At 52.0% G+C, this 22,374-nt stretch overlaps 2 protein-coding genes and 1 non-coding gene across 5 annotated transcripts; 1 reads left to right on the forward strand and 2 right to left on the reverse strand.

Annotated features, from left to right (window-relative positions):
* Positions 1-80: 80 nt before the first annotated feature.
* Positions 81-17,788, reverse strand: SEZ6L2 (seizure related 6 homolog like 2). 2 transcript variants are annotated; one of them, XM_054582808.1, is made up of 18 exons: positions 17,217-17,788; positions 16,179-16,310; positions 15,187-15,486; positions 14,707-14,846; positions 14,220-14,421; positions 10,004-10,210; positions 9,196-9,364; positions 8,398-8,561; positions 6,578-6,778; positions 5,995-6,133; positions 4,971-5,167; positions 4,640-4,834; positions 2,435-2,626; positions 2,160-2,351; positions 1,621-1,659; positions 1,322-1,439; positions 1,096-1,192; positions 81-615 (listed from the first exon to the last, which is right to left on the reverse strand). In XM_054582808.1, exons 1-18 carry the CDS (start codon positions 17,293-17,295, stop codon positions 586-588), a joined length of 2,793 nt encoding a protein of 930 aa, XP_054438783.1. In that variant the 5' UTR covers positions 17,296-17,788; the 3' UTR covers positions 81-585. The 2 variants fall into 2 exon arrangements, with proteins under 2 accessions (XP_054438783.1, XP_054438784.1); XM_054582809.1 differs by lacking the exon at positions 1,621-1,659.
* Positions 17,789-18,600: 812 nt separating this feature from the next.
* ASPHD1 (aspartate beta-hydroxylase domain containing 1) lies at positions 18,601-22,246 on the forward strand. 2 transcript variants are annotated; one of them, XM_054582811.1, is made up of 4 exons: positions 18,601-18,910; positions 19,708-20,076; positions 21,239-21,352; positions 22,019-22,246. In XM_054582811.1, exons 1-4 carry the CDS (start codon positions 18,814-18,816, stop codon positions 22,126-22,128), a joined length of 690 nt encoding a protein of 229 aa, XP_054438786.1. In that variant the 5' UTR covers positions 18,601-18,813; the 3' UTR covers positions 22,129-22,246. The 2 variants fall into 2 exon arrangements, with proteins under 2 accessions (XP_054438786.1, XP_054438785.1); XM_054582810.1 differs by having other exon boundaries at positions 18,601-20,076.
* Positions 21,634-21,755, reverse strand: LOC129078148 (U6atac minor spliceosomal RNA). Its single transcript, XR_008529936.1, has one exon. It is a non-coding gene; the product is annotated as a U6atac minor spliceosomal RNA (small nuclear RNA).
* Positions 22,247-22,374: the final 128 nt, after the last annotated feature.

Consider the following 22,374-nt stretch of genomic DNA (forward strand, 5'->3'; position numbering starts at 1 on the left):
AAGACCCACCTTCCCACACCCCACCAGCCCAGTTACAAATGGTGATTTTCTGTTTATTGGTTAAAAACAAAAATCCAGAAGCAAAGGTGGAGAGAGACTGTGGGTTGGGGAGAGAGCGAGAAGGGGGTGGGGCCGTCTTGTCCCAGCTCTCCCCTTTGTCCTTCTTCTGACCCTCCAAGGCCCAGGAGTTAGGCCGGAGCCAGAACATCTGGGAAGGGCAGAGCCTTCGTGGCCAAGGGAACAGCAGAGTTCTTGGGGGCAGTCCTTACGGGGGAGCCTGGGCTGGAGGCCCCAGGGGTTTCAGGAGAGCTGAGTTCCCATGCCAGGGTCCAAAGCCAATAGGGTAGGTTGGGGTAGGCCCCTTGTTTGGCAACTGAGAAGAGGAAGTTTTGGGTGGCAGGATGCTGGTTTATTTACTGTAGGGTCCCCGGGGCCATCAGAGCCCCCCCTTCCCCGTCACCTTGGGACCGGGAGACTATTTACACAGCAGGGAGGGAAGGAGCCAGAGACCAGGTCCTGTACTCCTGCCTGCCCAGAATGAGGAGGGGAGGCGCATCTTGGGTCCTGCAGCCTTAGTCTTCAGGTTCAGATGGAAACTTCATACTCCCGTGTATCCTGGAGACAGAGAGATGGGGTCAGTTGCTGAAGTGGGATGAGGGTGGAGGAGGCAGCAAAACCAGAGAGGCCACAAGGCAGGGGGAAAACCCTGGCTTTTTAAAGTAACATCAGTGGTCGGGGGGGGGGGGGGGGTGCGCACTGTGGTGTGGGAGTGGCACTGAATCTGGCCATCGGATGTTTGATTCATCCTACAGTAGGTTTAAATTGCATTAAAAAAATCTCAATTTCTGGATCGTTTTGAACAATCTGGCAGTTGGGCTTGTTTCCACTGTGGACTAGATGGGACACCTTCTCCAGTTAACCAGAATCCTCACCACTCCCCATTGTTCACACCTGACTTGCTTTGTTCATTGACATGGCCTTTGTAGGCAGCTGAGTTTGAAATTCCCAAGACAGATACTACAGAGACCTTGAAAGAAGGTTATAGAGTCCTAGGGGAGCTGAGAGGTGTGGCATTCCAGGGGGAGGGGGGCTCACCCCAGCTTCGTACAGTGGATTGCTGAAGTCTGACTCCACAGTGATGGGGCTGTAGGAATGGGAGCCTGAGAAGCCGAAAAGGGATTTTCCCTGCAGCCTGGGAAATGGAGGAGATAGAGAGGCTTATAGAGAGGGGAGCCCCCAATACCCCAAGCCTCACCCAGGCTTGTGCGCCAGGCAAGCAGGATGTTTGCCCTGGCGTCAGCTCCCTAAGTATGGTACTTACTTGGTGTAGTATATGTACACGCCACTGCCAAGGACAATGACCAAGCCTAGGGGCAGCAGGATGGCCAAGGCGAGGTTCCCACTCTCCAGCTGCCGTGATGGGTCTGTGGTCTGGGTCACTGGAGGGGGGAGGAGAGGCCACTGAGCTGGGGCTGGGCCAAGCCTTGGGCTCTCCCAGCCTCCTGCCCTTGGCCCTGAACCCTGGGCCTTACCCCTCTGGGGCCTGGCCTCCTGCCCCCAGCCTCTGCCTTGCCCTCCCGACTCAGCCACGCCTGGGTCTCCACCTGTGCCCTCACTGACCTTCCAGTTTTCGGTTGTCCTGGAGCTCCTCATAGGCCACTGCAGGGAGAGGAGGAGGGGGGGACGGGGTCTGAGCCAGGGAGGGAAGGAGGCTGGGTCGGGGGCCGGGAGCCCAGTGGGGCTGGGCTGGACAGCCTGGTTCTCTCTGCCTTCTGCTCAACCTAAACTTCGCCTTTCCCTTGGTGGGGGTCAGGGAGGAGGAATCAGAGCATGGCCTTCTTCCTTCCCTTGTTCTTAACCCTGGGCAGTCTAAGCCACCCAGGTCTACAGCACTTTCAAAAACAGGGAAACAGACCTATCTGGAAGGTAAGAGACTTCCAAACCAAAGCCCCTTCTGCTCTATCCCTTAGCATAGTTTTACGACCTCGAACTTCCCCAGGACGTCCAGATGTACCCATGAGGACGGGAGCCCACAGGAGGTGCATGGGGAACTCAGCAGGGTTACCAGTGGTCTCAAGTTTGCAACTTTGACTTTCTCAGCCCTGTCACTCCCCAAACACTGCTATGACCAACCCCTCCAGCCCTGTCTGCCCAGGCACCTTTGCAGAGTGGGGGTTGGCTGGTCCACTGTGAGGGGTGGCCGGGAACACAGGTGATGGTGACCTCGCCGATGAGCTCAAAGCCCTCATAGCAGAAGAAGCGCAGAGATTCGCCCGCCTGGTAGTGGTGCTTGTACAATGTCTGATAGCCATTCTCTGGCACTCCGGGGTTCAGGCACGGCTCGTACTTCACTGCAGGGAACATGTCAGTCACATGCCAGCTACACTGCTGAGCAAGCCACCCAGACGTCCTTCCCAAGTGCCCCCAGACTCACAGGCACACTTGGGGACCCGGTCGCTCCACTTGGGTGTGCCTGTGTCCCGGCTGTAGCAGGTGAGTACGGCCGCCCCCTCCAGGCTGTACCCCGGCAGACAGCGGTACTGGACGTGGGAGCCAACAGGGAAGCCAGCGTCTGAGGTGGTACGGTGCCCATTGGTGATCTCCCCAGGGTCGGCGCAAGTCATGACTGTGGGCAAGAGGGCAAGGTCAGGGAGAGCTGTGGCCTTAAAAGATCTCCCAGAAACTTAGGGCTTGGAGAGACCTGAAACCCTTACTTTCTACTATTTCCTCAGAATGAAAGGAGCAGGAGTGGGAAAAACTTAAAATTCAGTGCATTTTATATTTCCAGCTTCTTTGGGAAGACAGTGATTGGGGCAACCCAGGTCCCCATCCTAGGATAAAATTGTAAATATTTAACCACTGTACTGAGCGTATTGGCTAAATGCTAGCAGTGTCAGCCCTGCGTGACCATCGGCAGGACAGCAGCTGCCCTCTTTAGAGGGGCCCAGCTATCTTGCTCCCCTCATCCTCATCATTCCCAGCCTATTCTGCTCCCTAATAGTGCCCGCTGGGCTGGCCCCCCGCGGATGTTTGCGTTTACAACCTTGTGGAAGAGTCACAGTCATAGCCATTTCTTGTATATAGATCTGTGCAAGGCATCCTGCTAAATGTTATTTTTTTTTTAAGATTTTATTTATCCATTTCTAGAGAAAGGGGAAGGGAGGGGGAGAGGGAGAGAAACATCAATTGATTGCCTCTCTCATGCCCCCTACTGGGGACCTGGCCCCAAACCTAGGAATGTACACTGACCAGAATCGAACTGGTGACCCCTCAGTTTGCAGGACGATGCCCAGCCCACTGAGCCACACCGGTCAGAGCCCTGCAAAATGTTTTACAAATACAATATACACTCTGATGATCCTGAGAGGTCAATGTCACTGTCATCTGCCTGGGGCCCAGGGCTCAGGGCAATCAAATGACTGGCACACAGTCACTCAGAGAGGGAGTAGCAGGGCTGAAACCACTGGGCTGAAAGAGATTTAGGTCTCAGCTCAGCCTCGGGCACAATGTGCCTTCTTGGGCAGATTCCCTCCCGAGCTGGAGCAGCTGGGCCAAGCTCTATCCCCTCTGAACCCTGCCTCCATCCTCTTCTGTCCTGTCTAAGTTCCAGACTGGACATCTGATGAATCTTCCCAAAGATGGGGAGCTGTTTCACTAGAAAGCTTTCCCTATGTCCAACCCAAATCTAGCTCTCTATAATTTATGCTCATTGGCCCTACCATTGTGCCCAGGGGCCAAGTAGAAGACCTACAATCCCTTGTCCTTGTAATAGGCTTTCCAAAATTGGGAGAAAGTGACAAGATGCCACCCCTTTGTGCTCTTCTAAAAAATAAAAACTACCAGCTCCTTTAAATGTCACCTTTTCTGTGAAATCCGCTACCTCCCCGGGACAAGTAACCCACCCCTCGTCCTACAGGCCTTCTTCATTACTTACAGCAACTACTACTTACTGCTCACATGCACCAGGCAGTGTAAAAAACTTATTTGCTCTTCACAACCCCCTATTCCTACTTCACCAATGAGGAAGCCAAGGCTCAAGAGATATTAAGTATTTGTGGTTACCACTTAGTAATATCCTGAGTTGTTTAACTATCTGTTCCTCTCCCAGCCTGTGAACTCCAGCTGGGTAGGGAGGAACCCCAATCCCTCCGCATAACCCCTACCCCAACCCAGCTTCAATGACTGCCTGGGCCTTAGCAAAGTGACTCCCTGTAATATCAAGGGCTGGGGACTGAGAGACTGGCATAGGACCTAGAACAGGAAGAACACAACCATGCGTTGATGGGACAGGGACAGGAAGGGGTAGAAGTCAGAACAGTGGTGGGGCCACTAAAAGATGAGGCGGGATCCAGAGGAAAGGAGGTGAGTACAGGACAGTGGGATGCAGCCCGTAGAAGGTGAGAGTGAGGCCCAGAGGGCAGTTCCAGGGCACCGACGAGCAAATGGCCTAGAACCCAAAGGGCGTAGGAGCGGGGCCTGAGGAGGTCCAGGTAGGACCCAGAGAGAAGGGACAGGACCCCGATCGGACAAGGGCGGGGACAAAGGACGGAGGGGGGGGGGGCGGGTGTGCAGAGTGAAATGGGCGGGGCCCAAGCACAGCGGTGAAACCCAGAGGGGCAGGGGCGGGTCCCTGGCTTACTTTTCTGGCAGGCCGGCGGGGCTGCGCTCCAGGACAAGTCCCACTGGCAGGTGAGAATGTCGGAGCCGAGCAGCTCGTAGCCAGGCTCGCACTGGTAAGTAAGCACCGTGCCCCGGATCAGGTCCCCGTGAGAAGCCGTCCTCCAGCCCCACTCCGGAGGGGGCAGTTCAGGGCACGTGTCGTTCCTGGGGACCTCTGCAGGATAGAGACAGCGAGTTTAGAGGCGGTCCTGCGACTCGGGGCTCCCTTCCAGCCTCGTGGGGCCTCGCTCCTACTGGGATCTCCGGCCTGCCGGAACCCTGCCCAGCTTGGGACCCTAAGACCTCGGTACCTTTGAAGTGCAGCACGAAACCCTGGCCCAAGCCAGGGTTTGGGGGCCCGGGCGGTGCCTGGAACTGCAGCGTGAGGTCGGGCCCAGAGGAGAGGAGGCGGCGACGCGGTTGAGGTCCCCGCAACTGGGCCAGGACTCGGGCGCTGGGACCGTCCCCATCGAACAGAGTCAGCATGTCCCCTTCGCGTACATTCAAGCTGCAGGGAGTAGGACCAGGTGTGGAGGCTGGACTACCATCGGTTCCACTCAACCCTAACTCAGTTTATTAATACCGTGCCTACCCTCCAGTCCCGCCCCACGTTCCCCTACCCAGTATGCCCCTCCTCAGTTTTGACCAGTTACGGGCTTCTCTGCACTAGCCTCTCCAGGACCACCCGTTCTGTGGCTCCTTCCCAGTTCCTGCTTCCCGATCCCCTCCCCCACCCCCTTTGCCCAATCTGCTCATTACTAATTCCTCTCACTCTCCATCACCAGGTGTTGCACAGCCCAGCTCAACACCAGCTCTGACCAGTCACAGACCATGATCAGTTACCCTCTAGTCCAACTCTAGGCCCTGCCTGAAGGCCTGCTTTTGGGGCCACACCCACTTCTGGTTCTGTCCAGTCACGTGAACACCTCATACCAAATCCTGTCACTGGATTTACCCCACACCCACAACGTAAGCTCTGTGGGTACTGCAACAGCTTGGGCCTGGGACCCTGGAGATCTGCTTGGGGGGTGCTCAGAAACAGCCAGAGTAAGAGACACTAGACCAGAGCCCCCTTTTAACAACAGCTCCTGAGGAAAGCTCCATTACCCATTTACTTGTCCTAGGCAGCCTGGCTAATTAGTGATTTGTACCTAGGTCTGCCTGACAACCCACACCCCCTTCCTGACCCTTTAGTCACCTCTTTCATTAGACCATGTATTCAGCAGATCTTGTGTAGACGCAGGAGCCAGCCAGGCTCAGAATGCAGGCCAGAGTGTTGTAACACCGCACTGCTGAGCCCATACCCATCGCACCCTCTGCATCACCCAAACATACATCTCAACTTGGAGCAAGATGCGCTTCTCTTCCTGGACATGTAGGCCCCACACACAGTCCTGGCCGGGGCTATAGCTCTGGGGCCAATCTGGAGAGAGGACCACGCCAGCCGGCTCTGACAGCTCGCCTCCACACATGGCTAAGGTGGAAAGGGTGCCAGATTCAGGAACCAGATGAGCACGCAGTCTCCATTTCACCACAGTCCTCACTACCCCCAACACAAGTGTATGCACCAAGACTGCTTCACAGCTTTCCTATTATCTATTACCCACCTGTTCCTTGCCATACCTAGTCCTGTTGTGTCCAATCCCCAGTCCTGCTCTTAATTAACCCCACCTACTCTCCACCCAATCCACGACTTAGCCCAACTTCACTCCTAGCACTTGGAGACATTTGGGTTGTAAGCCCTGAAATCTGTAACAAGCCCACTCATTATTTAGCTGAGGAAACTGAGTCCCAGAAAGGGACAGGGATTTACCCAAGGCCTGGGTTTATTAGGTTTGGATGTGCAGGTCTCCTGTGGATCCGCAGCTCATGGGCTAGTCTGCAGACTGAAAGATTACTGGGGATATGGACGGCTCACCCTTGCAGGCTGGCTCTGTGTCGTTCCAGTGGGGTTCTGTGGGATCCACACATTCGATGGCATTGGGGGGGCCAGGGGGCTCCAAGGCATATCCTGGGAGGCATGAGAAGGTAGCCAGTGCCCCTGGGCGGTACTCAGGGTCTGTGGTAGTGACATTGCCATGTGCCAGGAAGGGGGCGAAGCAGCGATCTTCCTCAAAGGCTAAAGAGGAGTCAACCACAAAAATTAAGCATTCGGACAGGCATCAAGGGGTTTCAAACTGGGGGACTTGGGCTGAATTTGAGTGTTGTTTGGCCACTCAGTGAGCTGTTTAAAACTGAATGACTTTGGACTTAGCTCTCACTCTCCAGTTTCCCCAAAACCCTAACACTCCTCATTTATATTTATGTTACCTCCCCAGCCTCTGGAGGGAAACCCCTAGGCTAGTCAAATCCCAGCCATCATTCTGCAGATGAGGAAACTGAGGTCCACAGACAAAAAGCCGCTTGCCCAAAGGCACGCAGTAGGGCAGTGGCAGAACCACATCTGAAACACAGATTGCTTGATTGCCAGCCAGAAACACTTGACTCTGGAAACTACAAAGGGGGTGAGGGGAAGCACGCCTTTGGAACACTGGCTCACATAGGTGTGTTCTCTGCTCAGAAATAACACTTGGATTCTGATAATCCCTGATTATCCATGTTGCGGCTAGAATCTAAAAGTGCAGCTAATGCAAAAGCTACGCAGCTTTGACTTTGGACTAAGTCAGCAAAAATGAACATTTGTAGAGCATTTTTGTTTTTCCACATCTGATCATACCTTAGTTGCAAAACTATCTGTGAGGTAAGACTCAGGTGCCTAGAATACAGAACAAGAATCTGAAGCTCAGGAAGCGTAAGTGGCCCACAACTAGGGAGGCAGGCGTCAAACCTAGGAATTCTCTTTGCACTCTCAGAATATAACGTTAAATTTATTTTTTAGATTCATTGTTACTTAACCTAATAAGATGCCATGTCCAAATCCTACACATTCATTAGGGTCCAGAGTCAATTCTCTGTTCCAGTCACACTGGCATTCTCTGTTTCCCGAACAGGTCTTCCTCTACCTCTTTACTATTGCTCACACTGTTCCTTTCACCCAAAATGCTAACTCTCAATCTCTTTTAAAATTCTCTTTATCCCATAAGGCCCAGCTCAAATGCCTCTTCTCCCATGATCGCTGACCTCCTTGTTTCTACCTGTCCAGCATCCAGTCCCCCTTCTTCTGGTAGGTAACAACACTCTTATTTTCATTTTGGCACACATGCCTCCCACAATTCCAGTCCCTGAGTTTCATTTGGGGCCAAAGAGGGAGGGCTGCGTGATGTGAATCTGCCAATAACACCACCTTCCCCTAGCTGCAGTGGTATGACCTAGGCCAGGCCAATGAGAACATCCCCTGGCATTTTTTGCTGAAGCTCTTAGGAAAGTGGTATCCTTTCTCTTTCTGAAAGAGTTACTAAGTTGGTAGTATGTTGGTCTGGAACTGCTTGTTTCACCACAGACTGAGAGTGCCTGAGAACTAAGCTAACACAGAGGGAAGAACTGAGAGGTTAAGGTAACTGTCTCTTGGTTATGTACCTGGATCCAGCCATACATGAGACTTAAACAGAAAAGGCCACCACATAGAATTAGAAGGGGTTCTTATGACGGGAACTTTGTAGTTTTAGGGTGGGGAGGCAAGTCAGATTTCAGGAATCCAAACATGGAGATGAGCAGCGTTAGAGTATGTGCTGTGACCATGTGTGCACATCAGGAAGCGGGGAAGGAGCTGGGGCTGGGGCCCGAGGGGAGGCCAGTTACCTTCAAATCGGAGGCTTAGCAGCAGGGGATTAGCAGGTGTCTCTGAAAGCAGCTCCACATAGAGGGACTGGGCATCACTGATGAGACCTCGCTCTGGGACATCATCCATGTCAGAATCATAGATCACTGGGGACAGGGGGCTGCCCCCTGAGCGTACCATCAGCCTGGGACAAACAGAAGGGTGGCCAGGAGTTCAGTTTCCCTTCAGAAGCGGCCTCAACTCTTGTCTGCGCTTCTAACTTATTTTCATAGCAATTATTTTCAAACATTGATTATATTCCATGTACTTTTCTAAGCCTTTACATATTTTATCTTGTATACTGCTTACAAGAACCCTTGAGTCAGATACTATTATTATTACCCCTTATTTTATAGATGAGGAAATCAAGGCACGGAAAGATTAAGTAACCTGCCTAATATCACATAGCAACTACTGGCAGAGCTTACCAGTTTGTTAGGTAAAGAATGTTAATTATGATAATGCAAACACATTTCTAATGCTTACTATGTGCTGGGCACCATTCTGAGCATTTTACATATCTTAATGCATTTATCCTCACAGAAACATTGAGAGAGGTACTATTTATCATCTCCATTCTACAGATGAGGAAACTGAGGTGTAGAAAGATTAAGAGATTCATCTAAGTTTGCACATTTATACTGCCCAAGAAAAAGAATGACAAACCTGAGTTTGACACAGATCCCGACTGGAGTCCACCCAAGGTCCGCCTGACCCCCCATTGTAGCTTCCCTATTTCCCTGCAGTGGGGACCTCTGATCCAAGGCCCAGGCCCTCACCGGTCGTTGTCTTCATCCAGTGAGACTCTCTCAAAGTGCAGGTGCAGCCGGCGTCCCTCAGCTGCTTCAATGACCCAACGGCAGGTGAGGTTGGGCCCTGCCGCTCCCCCGGGCTCAGGTGATACGATGCGGCCCAGTGTAGCATTGTGGATGGTTCCACCACAGGAGGCTGTGGGCAGAGGGGCAGGTTAAGGTGACATCGCCTCCCATCTTCAGAGCTGCTGCATCCGCACCTTTGACTGGGACCTGGCCTCAGCATGGCCTCTGCCCTGAGCGCTCACCCCGGGGAACAGGAGGTTTTTCAGGCTGCCACCAAGGCAGGACTCCAGATCTGGAGTAGGAAAGCCCAAGTGCATCCCCTGAGGATGGGGATTTCACCAAAGAGAAGGCTCCCCAGACGTGGACGTGCTGGGATGAAGAATCATTGGGGACGCCCCCGCAACTGAAGCCCTCACGGAAAATCTGTAAGCTGGGATTCCCAGGATGAAGACTCCTCAGGATAGAGACACTTCAAAGGTCTGAAACCCCCCAAGAATGGTTTCCTCTAAGATGGAGAGTCTCTAAAAGAAGGGACCTCCAGAATGGCGACTCCCAATATGGAAACCTTCCATGTGGGACATTCCCAGATGGGGATCCCCCAACAATGTAGACTCCAAGGATCGAGACCCTCAACGTAAAGAGCTCCAGATGGAGGCTCCAGGATAGCAACTCTTCAGCATCAAAACTCTTTCAAGATGGGTGTTCCCTAAAGATGGAAATCCCCAACATCAGACCCTCCCAGTGGGGCTCCTAGGACAGAAGCCCTCACCTACTGTGGCAGGAGATTCACCTATGCAGCTGGGGGGTTCGCTGCTCCAGGCCGGCCGGGTACTGTTGAGGCAGATGAGGGTCTCTTCACCCTGCAGCCGGTAGCCTGAATCACAGTGGAAGGTGGCAGTGCCCCCAGGGTGCAGGTCTGTCACACTCACATCCCCGTGGGCCGGCCGGGGAGGGAAGCCGCAACTCAGGAGGTAGGCTGGAGCAGGGACAGGAGGGAGAAGGGGCACTCATTTTCCCCTGCCACCCTCTTTCACCGGTCCCCCAGCACTTCCTCCCTCCTCCAGGACCCCTGGAGTCTTCACATGGGCACGTCGTCTCATGAAGAGGTAATTTCAGCATCTCTTATCTCCCCTAATCTTTATAATCTACCCACTGTGGCCCCCATTTTAGAGATATGGTACCTGAGATTCAAAGACATTCTGGATCCTAGCACTCATTTTCTGTGTGACCTCAGGGAAACCAATTGACCAAATCCCATCCAGCTCTAATAAAAACAAGTAATACTTGCAGAGCCGTTCAGCTTACAAACTGAGTTCACACTGTGCTTTTGAGGTAGTTAGAGAAACACTGTGACCTATTTTCCAGATGCAGAAAATGAGGCTCCATGTTACTAAGTGTCTCAAAGCACTTTCTCCCCTCTACACACACAGTGGACTTTCTTTCACCGAGATACACTAAAGTATTATACCCTAAGCTTTCATCCACAGGAACCAAATGAAACTAGGAACTTTGACTATTTTATCATTAAAGGTCTTAATACTCACTGCTCTCTAAATGAATACCCCAGTGTAAGTGAAGCGCTTTGCTTTCATCGAGGAACTGTTTTATCTTCTCCTTTCCTGCTGTGAGAACTGAGTAGTCTCTCTTTCTGCACTGGCTGCTAGGAAGCTCGGAACCTGATTAAGCCTTACATCTGGCAACAATAGTTTGTCCATGCACATTCTGTTTTCTCAATTTTAATAAACATTACCTGGTACCATTTTTTTTCTTATTCTTTTTGATTTTATTGCTTGAATTCTTTTTGGAAAGCCTCCTGAAATTCTTGTGGAATCATATGGGATAAAACAAATAAATATAAAGTGACTTGGCAGTAAATGATGGACTCTGAACTTGATCTTGACAGAGCTCTGTGTGTCTGTTTCAGACCAGGCAGAGCTTATCGGGGCTTCTTGGAAGAAAGACACCAAAACTGGGTCTTGTAGGAGGGGCAGACTACAGTTACAGAGGGCTTGGGAGATACCAGCTTGCCTAGGTCTTTGCTTTTTCTAACTCTGTATCCCTCAGTGATTCTGTGAGAGACCTGACCTCTCCCTATATTTAAAATCCAACAAGAATTTCCTTGGTGGGTCCTGGAAAGAGAGAGATGGAAAGACCCAGGCCTTGCTCTTTGGGAATCTACCGTCTACTGAGATAGACAGACATAAAAACAATTTTCTAGAGCACAGTGATTTGAATAAATGTTAGCCCCTGTGATGGCTCTCCATGACCAACAGAATCGAGTCTGAATGCTTTAGACTGACATTCAAGCCCCACAGCTGGGTCCCGCCCAGCATATCCACCTCCAATTCTCATCACCTACATGACTTATATATCCTACACAATGAAGATTTGTAAACTTTTATGGTCTCACCTTCATGTTTCTTCACGTTTCTCCCACCTACAAGGCCCTCTTTTGCTCTTTCTCATCTTTCAAGGAGTAACTTAAGTGCCACCTCTTCCAGGAAGTCTTCCTGATCCCTCCTCTCTCCAGTAGAATTAGTTCTATTGCCTATACACAGTCCCACATGTATAATTTTATCATCACATTAACCACTGTCTGTTGCCGTTAAGACACTGATCCAAGACTTACTTATTTTGTCTCCTCAAAGCTTGGCCTAACTGATCAATTGATGCAGCCAAGAGGCAGTGTGGAACAGTGCAAAAAACACTGGATTCGGAGAGAGGTAGATCTGAGTTCCGGTTCTAGCTCCACAACTTATTAACCTGTATGACCTTGAGCAGGTGGTTTCACCTCTAGGGCCTCTAACCAATAAATGACAATAATAATCCCTATCAATTAGGACTGGCATTAAAGCGAAACAAATAAACAAACATGCAAAGTACACAGCATATAAAAAGTGCTCAGAAAATGTTAATCACCTGACTCTTACTAGCCTCAATTAATGAATGACTGACTAGGAGTCAGGGGCTCAGGATTCTGACTTCTGACTCTGCAATGAATTTGCAGGTGACTGAGCAATCCACATAACCTTGAGTCTTTTTCCTCTCAGAGGTGGAGTTGACAATGCCCCCCACCCCCAACCAGGGCTGCTGTGAGAAGCAAATGAAACAACAGTTGCTGGACTCGGGGTGAGGGGTTAGGGAACCTTTGGCCTGTCAGAGATGCTAACAAGGCCACTCTGGGCCAGAGGCCCCAGCTAGGGCAGATTTGGAAGGGCTTAAACAGAGTTTTGGTCCCAAAGGTGCCTGGGGAAGCCGAAAAGCAGGGAAGACCGAGGCAGGTAATGAAGGGCAATTTATGAAATAGCTCTGCTTCCCCCAAATGTTCTACTTAGCCTAGAGTCCTATTTTCAATGCCCTAGGGAAGTGGCTGCTTAAAGGAGGCAGCAGGGGGCCATTCTTCATTCTGCAATATCTGTAGTTCAGCCCTCTGCCCTGGGCCCTCCAGGCATGCCCTTGTTCTCTTATATATGGCCCTGACCACCAGCTGTATGTGCCTTAGTTCATTAGTCTCTCCACAAATAGGCCTGGTGCTGGGTGCCTCCACCTTGCGCATATGAGTCCCTGGAGCCGGTCGCCAGTGGAAGCCTCAGGAAAGGCTGGATATGTTATGAAGAAAGGATATAAATTGTGTGTGTCCTGGGAAAGAAATCTGGGGTCAGTAAATCTAATAAGGGGTCAGGCAAGGCCATGAGGTGATATGAAAGGGACATTGGCTCAACAGAGTTTGCTCCACTTGTGAGGAGCACAGGAAGGCGTTTTGGAGAGGCAGCAGTGTCGAGAATGGGAAAGTGGGCTGAGCCCCTTGCCTCATGCACACACTTACACTGTGGGAAGGTTCCCCGTACGCACAGGCAAGTGTGGATATACACATGTGTAGGTTGTCGGTGTGGGGATGCTCATGAATGCAGTTATGTACATACATGTCCCACTTCCCTGTCCCCAGAAGTCATCACAATCTTTCTAGGTCACAGACCTGAGGCTGTCCCTATCCTGCTTTAAACATTTCAAAATAGTACCCCCTCCCTTGCAGAAAAAGGGTCTGAACTCCTTACTGAAGCTGATAAGGCCCTTCATGATACAAATCCAACCTACCTCCTGGTCTGGTCTCTTAGCCAACTTCTCTCCCCTCCCCCTTTCTGTGCTTTTACTGTAATAGCAATGAGTGACATTTTTGAGCACTAACTGTGTACCAGAGGCTATTTTAAGCACTTGCTATGTATTAACTCATTTGTTCATCCTAATAATATTAGGATGTATTTTAATCCCCATTTTTCAGAAGAGACAACGAGGCACAAAAGTGTCAAGTAACTTTCACAGCTCACACAGCTCCAGATCACACAGTTAGGACAAATCTGTCCTCCATGCTGAATTACTTCAACTCCTCAAGGGGCTGACATTTTTTCTCCTCTCTGGGTCTTGGAGTGAGTTTTTTCATCTATCTAGACATCTGCCTTCCTCTTTTGCTCCCTCCCACCCTTTCTAGCTAACTCACCTTTTAGGTCTCAACTTAGTTATCATCTCCTCCAAGAAGGTATCCCTATATTCCTTGGGAGGAATTTAGGTCCCTTTTATATTTGCTCCTTCTGCCTATATTCCTCCATCATAAAGATATGGGTCCTTGGTCATTGAACTATAATCATCCCTATTAGTTGTTCATCTCCCTACCTAGATTCTGTTTTCTTGTCAGATTTACATGTGGCTTGTTCATTCCTGCCCCCAAGGCTAACACAGGACCAGTATGAAGTGGACACTAGATGAACATCTGTTGAGTGAATAGATGAATTGTCACTTGGATGAGTGCACACTCAGACACAGGTCTGTAAGTGTGTGAAATAAGTATGCACAAGTCTCCTCTAAGGATTCTGTCCCCAGAGTGCTAGTCAGGAGGAAAAGTCCCTGACTCACCCTGTGCTTCGAAGATGTCCCTGTGTCAGTGTGCCTGTGTGTCCCCTGCCCTTCCACCAGCACCATGAACTCCTCACCCTGATAGTGGATCCTGAAGCCACCGCCCCTTGGGACCCGCGGGCTCTGGAAGTGCAGGAGCAGCCGATTGGTTGGGCTCCGAAGGACCTGTCCTTCTCCCAGCATGGAGGAGTTGGCCAGGAGTCGGGGGGCCAGACCTGGGGCACCCCCACCAGCCAGCACCAAGAGTTCCTCCTCCCGAGACAGGTTCAGCGTCTGCACCTAAAGAAGCCAGACCCAGACCCACCAGGGCAAGTCAGCCGGGATGGGGAACCCCTGAAGTCCCCCACCCCTTTCTTTCCTTTTCCCTGCATGTGGCAGTCCAACACTACAGTGATACTGGCCAAGCTATTGACTCCAGGAGTCTTCCCAAATATCAGAAAACAGGCCCATTCAAGTTAAAGAACGGGTGGTGTAGCTCTCATGTCAAACTTGTGCACACCCCAGGGCCCAAAGGAAAGGGCTTGAAGGTTTTACAATCATGCTCATATGCATAAGTCCACTTACCTGGATCTCAATGCCATAGCCAGGGTAGACATGGATGTTATATGTGCAGTCCAGGAGTCCCAAGGTGTGGCTGGTGCTACTCCCTAAATCTGGAGACTCCACATGCCCTTCACCCTCAGAGATGTTGTTATTACACAGAACTAAAAAGATATAAGTGGTTAGGGTTGGACGAATACTTGTGTTCTTGCCCTCCCAGCCAAGCAACTCTGGGGGTCCTTATCTGTCTTCTCCCCAGCACCCCTCACCATCTTTATCCAAAGCTCCTTCTCCCACCTGTGCCTGGAACTCCCTTCTCCAACTGCAACATGGATAAGACATAGAAAGGTACATAGTGTGGGTATATAAATGCTTAGTGTTATTAAGCATGAAGCTCCTCTTCTACTTGTACCCAGACCTTTCTTTCACATCTTCCCTGCAACGTCTCCCCCATCCATATCCTACTCCCCTTGAACAGTACCCATTCCCTTTTAGTTACCGTACCCGGGCTGGTCACCGTGGTGGTGACTGTTGTCGTGGTGATGACGGTGGTCGTGGTCTCCTCCTCTCCTCCCTCAGGCCTGAGGGGCGGGCCTGGGGAGGCGGGGCCAGAAAGGGGCGGGGCCGTAGTTCCTGGGGGCGGGGTCAGCAGCTCCGGAGCCGTGGGGCCTGCCCCTCTACCCCCCTTAGCGGTTACGGCTGTTGTCAGAGGTCCTGTCCCTGGCTCAGTGGCCCGCGGCAGGGAGGGCGATGCAAGAGTCTGGCTGGCTGGAGGAGTGGCTAGTGTGGGGTCTGGATCAGTTCCTGGGACAGTGCAAGAGAAGTCAGGGCACAGGAAGAGCAAATTGGTGGGCCTTGGGTGGGGAGTAGGGCTGAAGGAAACTGGGGGTTCCCCACTGAACCCAAAAGACCTTCCCCACAGGGTAGAAACCCTCCACCTCTACCTTCCCCAACCAAACTCTCCACCTCCTCCCAAGGCTTCCACAGCCTGACACCCTTCCCCTTTCTAATCCCCTGTCCACCTCTGGATCAGGCCCTTCTACTCTGACAGGCTCCTGGAGCACCTCTCTCTGCCTCCCCACTCAGATTTGGTTCCTCTCCTGGCTACCCCTTTCCCTCTCCTCTGTGTAGCTCTCTCTTTTGCTCTCTCTGGAACTCTTTATTTCTCTGATCAGTATTCTTATCACTCTCTGATTTTATAATTTGGGATCTACTAATCTCTGAATTTCTCTCTCTCTCTCTCTCTTTCTCTTTTTGTGTCTCTCCTACACTATTTTTCTGAATCTGGTTCTCTGAGATTCCATCTGTCTTTTTCTCTGATTGTCTGTTTTTCTGTCTGACTCTGTCTCTTAATTATTCTGACTCTTTGTCTATGCCCAGTTTTGACTCTCTGCATCTTCTCCCTCTGAATTTCACTGGCCTAGCTCCCCATCTCCTTGAGTTAATGTGTCTCTCTCTCTGCCTCTATGTCACTCCTGCCACTATGAGAGCCTCACCTGGCAGGTAGCCCATCTCTGGGCCCCGCCTCAGCAGGGCCCCATGGAGCAGCTCGGCCAAGGCCTCCGAGGCTACTGTGGGGGTCTCACTTCCAGGCTCCAGCAGTGCCTCCTCCTCTTTCATGGGCAGACCTAAGAGATAAGGTTGTATGAGTCCTTCCACTGCCCCACACTCCTAGATTCTCCAGAAAGATCTTTTCCAGAGTTATTCTCCCTTCTCAGCTGGGACTTCAGGAGCTCATAGGGTTCCAGACTGAGCTAAGAGCTAAGACGGGAGGAAGGGCTCCCAGCTGCCCCTTACAATCCTGTACCTTCCTCTTCTCCTTTGCCCCCTAGCTGTGTAAGCCTTCAGTGAGCACCTTAGCTGTAATGAACACTAGACAGCGCTAGCAGGGTGGAAAATGGGGAATGGTGCTGCCTTCATTTTCACCTCAGTGGTCTCCTGGTCTCTGCGGAGGGTCTGACAGCACCTCCCAGCCCTTGCCTCCGCAGTGCCCAGATTTCTCTCTGGATTTCTGTCTCTGCAGTGTGGTATTCTCTTCTCTTCTCTCCTCTCTTCTCTTCTCTTCCCCCCCCCCCTTTCTCTGCAGTCTCTCTCTGGAGTCTGGCTGGGGGGCAGAGAGGGGAACTGAGTGTCTGGTCTCTGAGCAGTGCCTCTGTTCATCTGCCTTTGTTCATACATCCAAGAGCAGTAGTGTGTGCAGTGCCTGGCATCCATCCCAGCATCTCCATCTCCTACTCAGGTACTCTGCGTGTTCTGCCACCTCCACAGACATTCCCCCAACTTTCCCAGCTCTCCTTCCTGGATTTAGCCCCAGAGACCCTGCTAAAAGCTGCCCTCACTCATTTCCCCACTTCCTCTTTAGTGGGGTTAGGGGCTCCAGTCACAAGCTGGAAAGCCGTGACTTGCCCCTTCCCATCAGTTGTCCCCCTCCCTTTCCCTAAGAGCTTGGAAGGCCCAGGGTGTTCAGAGAAAGGAGGTTAAAGGACCCCCCTGGGAGCCTTCATGGGCCCACCCCCATGATCCCATGTCCTTACCCTGAATCCAGGGGCAGCTCAGCAGAATTAGGAACAGCAGCTGGGGAGGCGGCGGGTGTTGGGCCTTGGGAATCCCCATGGCGACTCACTGATTTCTCTTCTCTGCGCCTCTCTTAAATAATCTAGCTGCCACCTTTCCTCCGTCTCCTTCTATCTTTCCCTTTAATTATTATTATTATTTTTTCCTGCTAGCAGTTAGCAAAGAAGACAATTTCTCGGCCCCTCGGGATGGAGGGGCAGAGTTGGGCTGGGAGGTTGCCTGAAGCCCACCCTGCTTTGCCCAATCTTCTCCGTTCTCTGCTCCCAAATCTGTGGGAGAGGGGGCGCGGCTCCGGCTGCAGGGGGTGGAGGCGAGAGGGCCAAGAGGGCGAAGGAGCCAGGTCTCCTGGGTTACCCTCTTGCTCCGCCGTCTGGGTCCACCAAGGTGAGATTTAGCTGAGGAAAGGCAAGACAGCTTCCGGGGGTCTGAGGTGGGGTCGAGGATCGGAAGATCCCTAGTGGGCTTTAGCGGGGTTTGGTGGGGAGGAAAGGGGGTTGCAGAACCTAGAGAGCTGAAGCTCGGGCACTAGAGCTGTGGGAGGGAGAAGCTGAGAAAGGTGTCGAGCCCACGTCAGATCCTGGGGACGGGCGAAGGGAGTGGCTTGGGATTTATTGGGGGGCGGGAGGGAGGAGGAGGAAGTGCAGATGGAAGAAGGAGGGACCATATGAGCCAGGACCATAATCCTCACTCCCGCAGCCCCTAGGGGAGGCAAAGGAAACTCTCTGGCCCCTGCAATATTTACGGCCCCCTTCCCCCGCCGTTACAACAACATCTGGAATCTGAATCTCCTCTTCCCAGTGTGCCGAAGAACGGTACAGCTGGGTTCGCGCCTGCTAAGCCCCCCAGTGTGTCCCTTGCCTATATCCAGGCCCTTCTATGGGACTTCTCCTTCGTTTTAACAGAAATTCACGTATAATGGGCTTTCCTCTCCTCTAGGAGAATGTCAAGTTTCCACGTTTGTGGGGCTTCAACTTTGATTTTTTATTTCTGGCCTTTCTTACACCGCCTCTGAAGCGCCCTTTTCAGCACCACCAGCGCGCGGACAGCTCTCCCCGGCCCCGCCTGTGTGGGCCCCGCCCCCGGCGCCGTGCGCGATTGGCTGAATCCGCTTCGCCATCAATCAGGAGTCTGCCTGGGGCTGACTCTTGTGAAAGCGAAGGGGGAGGAGGAGTCACAGGCGGATTGGTCCAGGGTTCTGCAGATCCAAGGACAAGCCGAGGTATTCCGGTCCGCAGTCCTCACACTCGCCCCGCCCCTGGTTTTGTCCGGCCCCCAGGCCCCGCCCCTTCTTTTCGCATTGCGGGGCGGCTAGGGGTTGGCAGCTTGCCCCTGGCGCCACACACGGCGCCCCTCCGGGGTCCGGGGAGAGGGAAATCCGGAGACCACCTCCCCTTCCCCGCTGGCTGAGTTGCCGCTGCCACTGGGGCAGGGGCTGGGGTAGCTAAGCTCCGAAGACTACTGTAGGGAAGAGTGACGTCAGGGTGTGTGGGAGCCAAGGAAGGAGAGAGTAGGGGAGAAAGAGCGAGCGCACGCCAGAGAAGCTGCCAGTCGGGTCGAATGATAATAGAGGGCTGGAAGGAGAAGGGGGAGGAAGGAGAGAGGGAAGCCGCCGCGGAGGACGACTGGTTGCAGGTCCCCAGGGTTGCGGGTCCAGGTGGGGTAGGAACCGCTGTCCAGGGAAGCTAGAAGGAAAGGGGCGGGAGAAAAGAGAGAAAGGAGGAGTGGGGGTGGAGGGAGAAGAAAGGAGAGAAGGAGACAGAAGGTGGGGAAAGGAAAGGCAGAGGGTGAGAGAGGAAACTGCCACAAGGAGAAAGAAGAGGTGAGAGAGAGGAGAGAGAGGCAGAGGGAAATAAAGGGAAAGGAAGGTTAAAGGTACATGAAGGAAGAAAGAAAGAAAGGGGAAGTTACAAGGTGGAGAGAAGACCTCAGAAACAGAACACAGAGTGGGAATGTGGAAGGGAAATAGCCCAGGGGGTAACTAGGGAGCAGCCATGGAGGAAGACCTGGGGGCACAGGGGAACTGGGGTCAGGAAGATGCCCCAGGCCTCTTGGCTATGGCCTCCCTTCCCATCATGCCGATATGGCCGTTGCCCCTGGCCTCGTCAGCCTTTACCCTGTTTCTGGGAGCCCTCACTTCACTTTTCCTCTGGTACTGCTACCGCTTGGGCTCCCAAGACATGCAGGCCCTGGGGACTAGGAGTCAGGCTGGGGGTGTCGGTGGTGGGCCTGGGGGATGCTCTGAGTTTGGTAAGCCAAGCCCAGGGAGCTCTGGGGAGCCTGGGGAAGGACCTAGGACAGAAGGTCTAGTGAGCCGTCGCCTCCGGGCCTACGCCAGGCGCTACTCCTGGGCTGGGATGGGTAGGGTGAGGCGGGCAGCTCAGGGTGGCCTAGGCCCTGGGGGAGGGCCAGGGGTCCTGGGCATTCAGCGCCCAGACTTGCTTTTCCTGCCAGACCTGCCCTCAGCACCCTTCGTGCCACGGGATGCCCAGCGACATGACGTGGAGCTCCTGGAAAGCAGCTTCTCTGCTATATTGCGGGACTTTGGGGCTGTGAGCTGGGATTTCTCAGGGACGACCCCTCTTCCTCGGGGCTGGTCCCCACCACTGGCTCCTGGGTGCTACCAGCTCCTGCTGTATCAAGCAGGCCGGTGCCAACCCAACAACTGCCGCCGGTGCCCCAGGGCCTATCGGGCACTGAGGGGGCTGCGGAGCTTCATGAGCGCCAACACCTTTGGCAATGCTGGCTTTTCTGTCCTCCTTCCGGGCGCCCGGCTTGAGGGCCGTTGTGGGCCCACCAATGCCCGGGTCAGATGCCATCTGGGTAAGTAGATGATGCCTGCACACAACCTCCTTGCCTCTCTTTTCTGCCACCAGAGCTTTCTACACTGTGGTTCTGTTCATGCTTCTTCTCAGAAATCTCTCATGACAGCCTGTTTCCCAGAGCAGCAGCATTTCCTGAGCTTCAGTTATCTGCAAACCATCTTCCTAAGCTTTGCCATAGTCATTTACCACCTGCACTATATTTCTTCATATGGACTCCCCCCCTCCATAGTTTGTTTTACTTATTTAAAAGGAATCTTTATAGAACAACGATAATCAGTATTACTTGTCCTAAATGGAAAATACTCATGAAAACAAATTTAAACTTTTTAGAAAAGGCTTTAAAAATTCTGGCTAAACAGTCTCTCCGGGACTGAAGCCTACACTCTTCATTTAGAAGGGAGCAATGTTAGTGGGGGTTTTAATGTCATGGTAACACCAAACTGAGGTTTTTCTTTTTGATGTTTTAAAGATTGAGAGAAAATGGAAAATGATTTTCTGATTAATTCCATGACCTTGTTTTACCTAAAATCGTCTCCTGTACTACCATTTGGATGTATCCTCCACTTGAAGCACACTGGCCTCAGGATCAGACCCAGATCTTTTCTCTCCTCATCTCCCAACTGTTCCTTTCTTTGCCTTCCCTCCCACCATGCTCTGAACAATAAAGGCTTTCTGACCAATCCTGGCAGACACCACACTCATGCTATACTCTTAAACTAAAATGTCTTTACCTGTCATCATTTTATCACCTCCTGGGAAACTCCTACTTAGCCCTCAGGACTCATAACTTAAAGTGTTACGCTTCTTCTGGGAGGTCTTCTTATTCCTTATCATTTGAAGTGGATGCTCAGTTTTCTCACATTACTTGACTGTGTGGTCTCTGGGCAAGGATGGTGTCATTAGTTTTATATCTTGCAGGGAGGGAAGGCCCAGCACACAGTAGGGTCTTGAGTTGTTGGAAGCCCAGGAGGAGTCACCACTTCCTCCAAGAAGCCTTTCCTTTTCTCTGAAGCAGAACAGATCATGCTGTGCACTGCATTTCCCTATATCTCCTAGCACTTCTTTGAGCCAGCATTGTTTTATAATTGTACTCAAGTCACCTTCCAGAGAGTGAGGAGGAACCGCCATAGAACCTGGTATGCCTGGGTCTTTTTCCACAGGTCTGAAGATCCCCCCTGGCTGTGAGCTGGTGGTTGGGGGTGAGCCCCAGTGCTGGGCTGAGGGACACTGTCTCCTGGTGGATGACTCCTTCCTGCACACAGTGGCTCATAATGGTAATGGGGCTCCTGCTCTGCTAGGAGGGACAAGGGACTAAGAGAGAAGGGAAGTAGATGAGAGGCTGCAGAATCAGGCCCACTGGTGTGCTGTCCCGGCACCACCATTTTCCAGCTGTATAAACTTGAACAAGTCATATAACTTTTACAATCACTTGTGAAACGGGAAAACTGCCTTCTTGATAAGGTGATTGAAGGATTAAATAAATGAACGTAGGTTCAAAGTGTTTAACAGCACAAGCCCCAGGGCCTGGACCACCAGGGTTCCTGTGCTACTTCTGGCACTTACATGGTTAGATGCCACCAAGTAGGTGGCAATGCCTTAACTGCATATGTGTTGTCAGGCCTGAGGGACTCTTTCACCTTTGTTAAGGGGAGCGCTAACCTCTCTTTCAGACAACATACACATCAGGCACTTATTAGCTGTGTGAACTTGGGCAAGTTATTTAACCTCTTTGTGCCTCAGTTACTCTGTATAAAATAGGAATAATTATGGTACTATCTCATAGTTTATTGTGATGATTAAGAGTTAATGCATATAAGGGGCTAGATCAGTGCTTGGCACTTACTTACAAAGTGTTTGCTCTTTTGAGTATTTGGTGAGTGTTCTGGCATATAAGTACTCAATGTCAGCTACTCTCTTGTCTCCTTACCCATGTACCCTAGGCTCCCCGGAAGATGGGCCTCGAGTGGTCTTCATCGTGGACCTTTGGCATCCCAACGTGGCCGGGGCCGAGCGCCAGGCCCTCGACTTTGTCTTTGCACCAGACCCTTGAATGAAGGTGTTGCCTTCAGACATCTGGGTTGGAGATGCTGCACTCAGGGATGGCTTGAGTGGTAGCCAGGACCTCCTCTCCATTGCAGGGGTTGGGGCGGGGCTGAGGGAGGGCACTGGCTAGGGAACATTGAAATACAGATCTTAAATCCTGTCCGAATTCCTGACTACTTTTTTCCCAGCTACCAGCCCTAGGGCAGGGGCGTATGTCTTCTCCCATCCAAATAGATAGGTGCCTTTCTGGCCC

This window comes from Pteronotus mesoamericanus, unplaced genomic scaffold, assembly GCF_021234165.1.
Source record: "Pteronotus mesoamericanus isolate MK-2021 breed Mesoamerican mustached bat unplaced genomic scaffold, CSHL_Meso_final contig_72, whole genome shotgun sequence".
Classification (NCBI taxonomy): domain Eukaryota; kingdom Metazoa; phylum Chordata; class Mammalia; order Chiroptera; family Mormoopidae; genus Pteronotus; species Pteronotus mesoamericanus.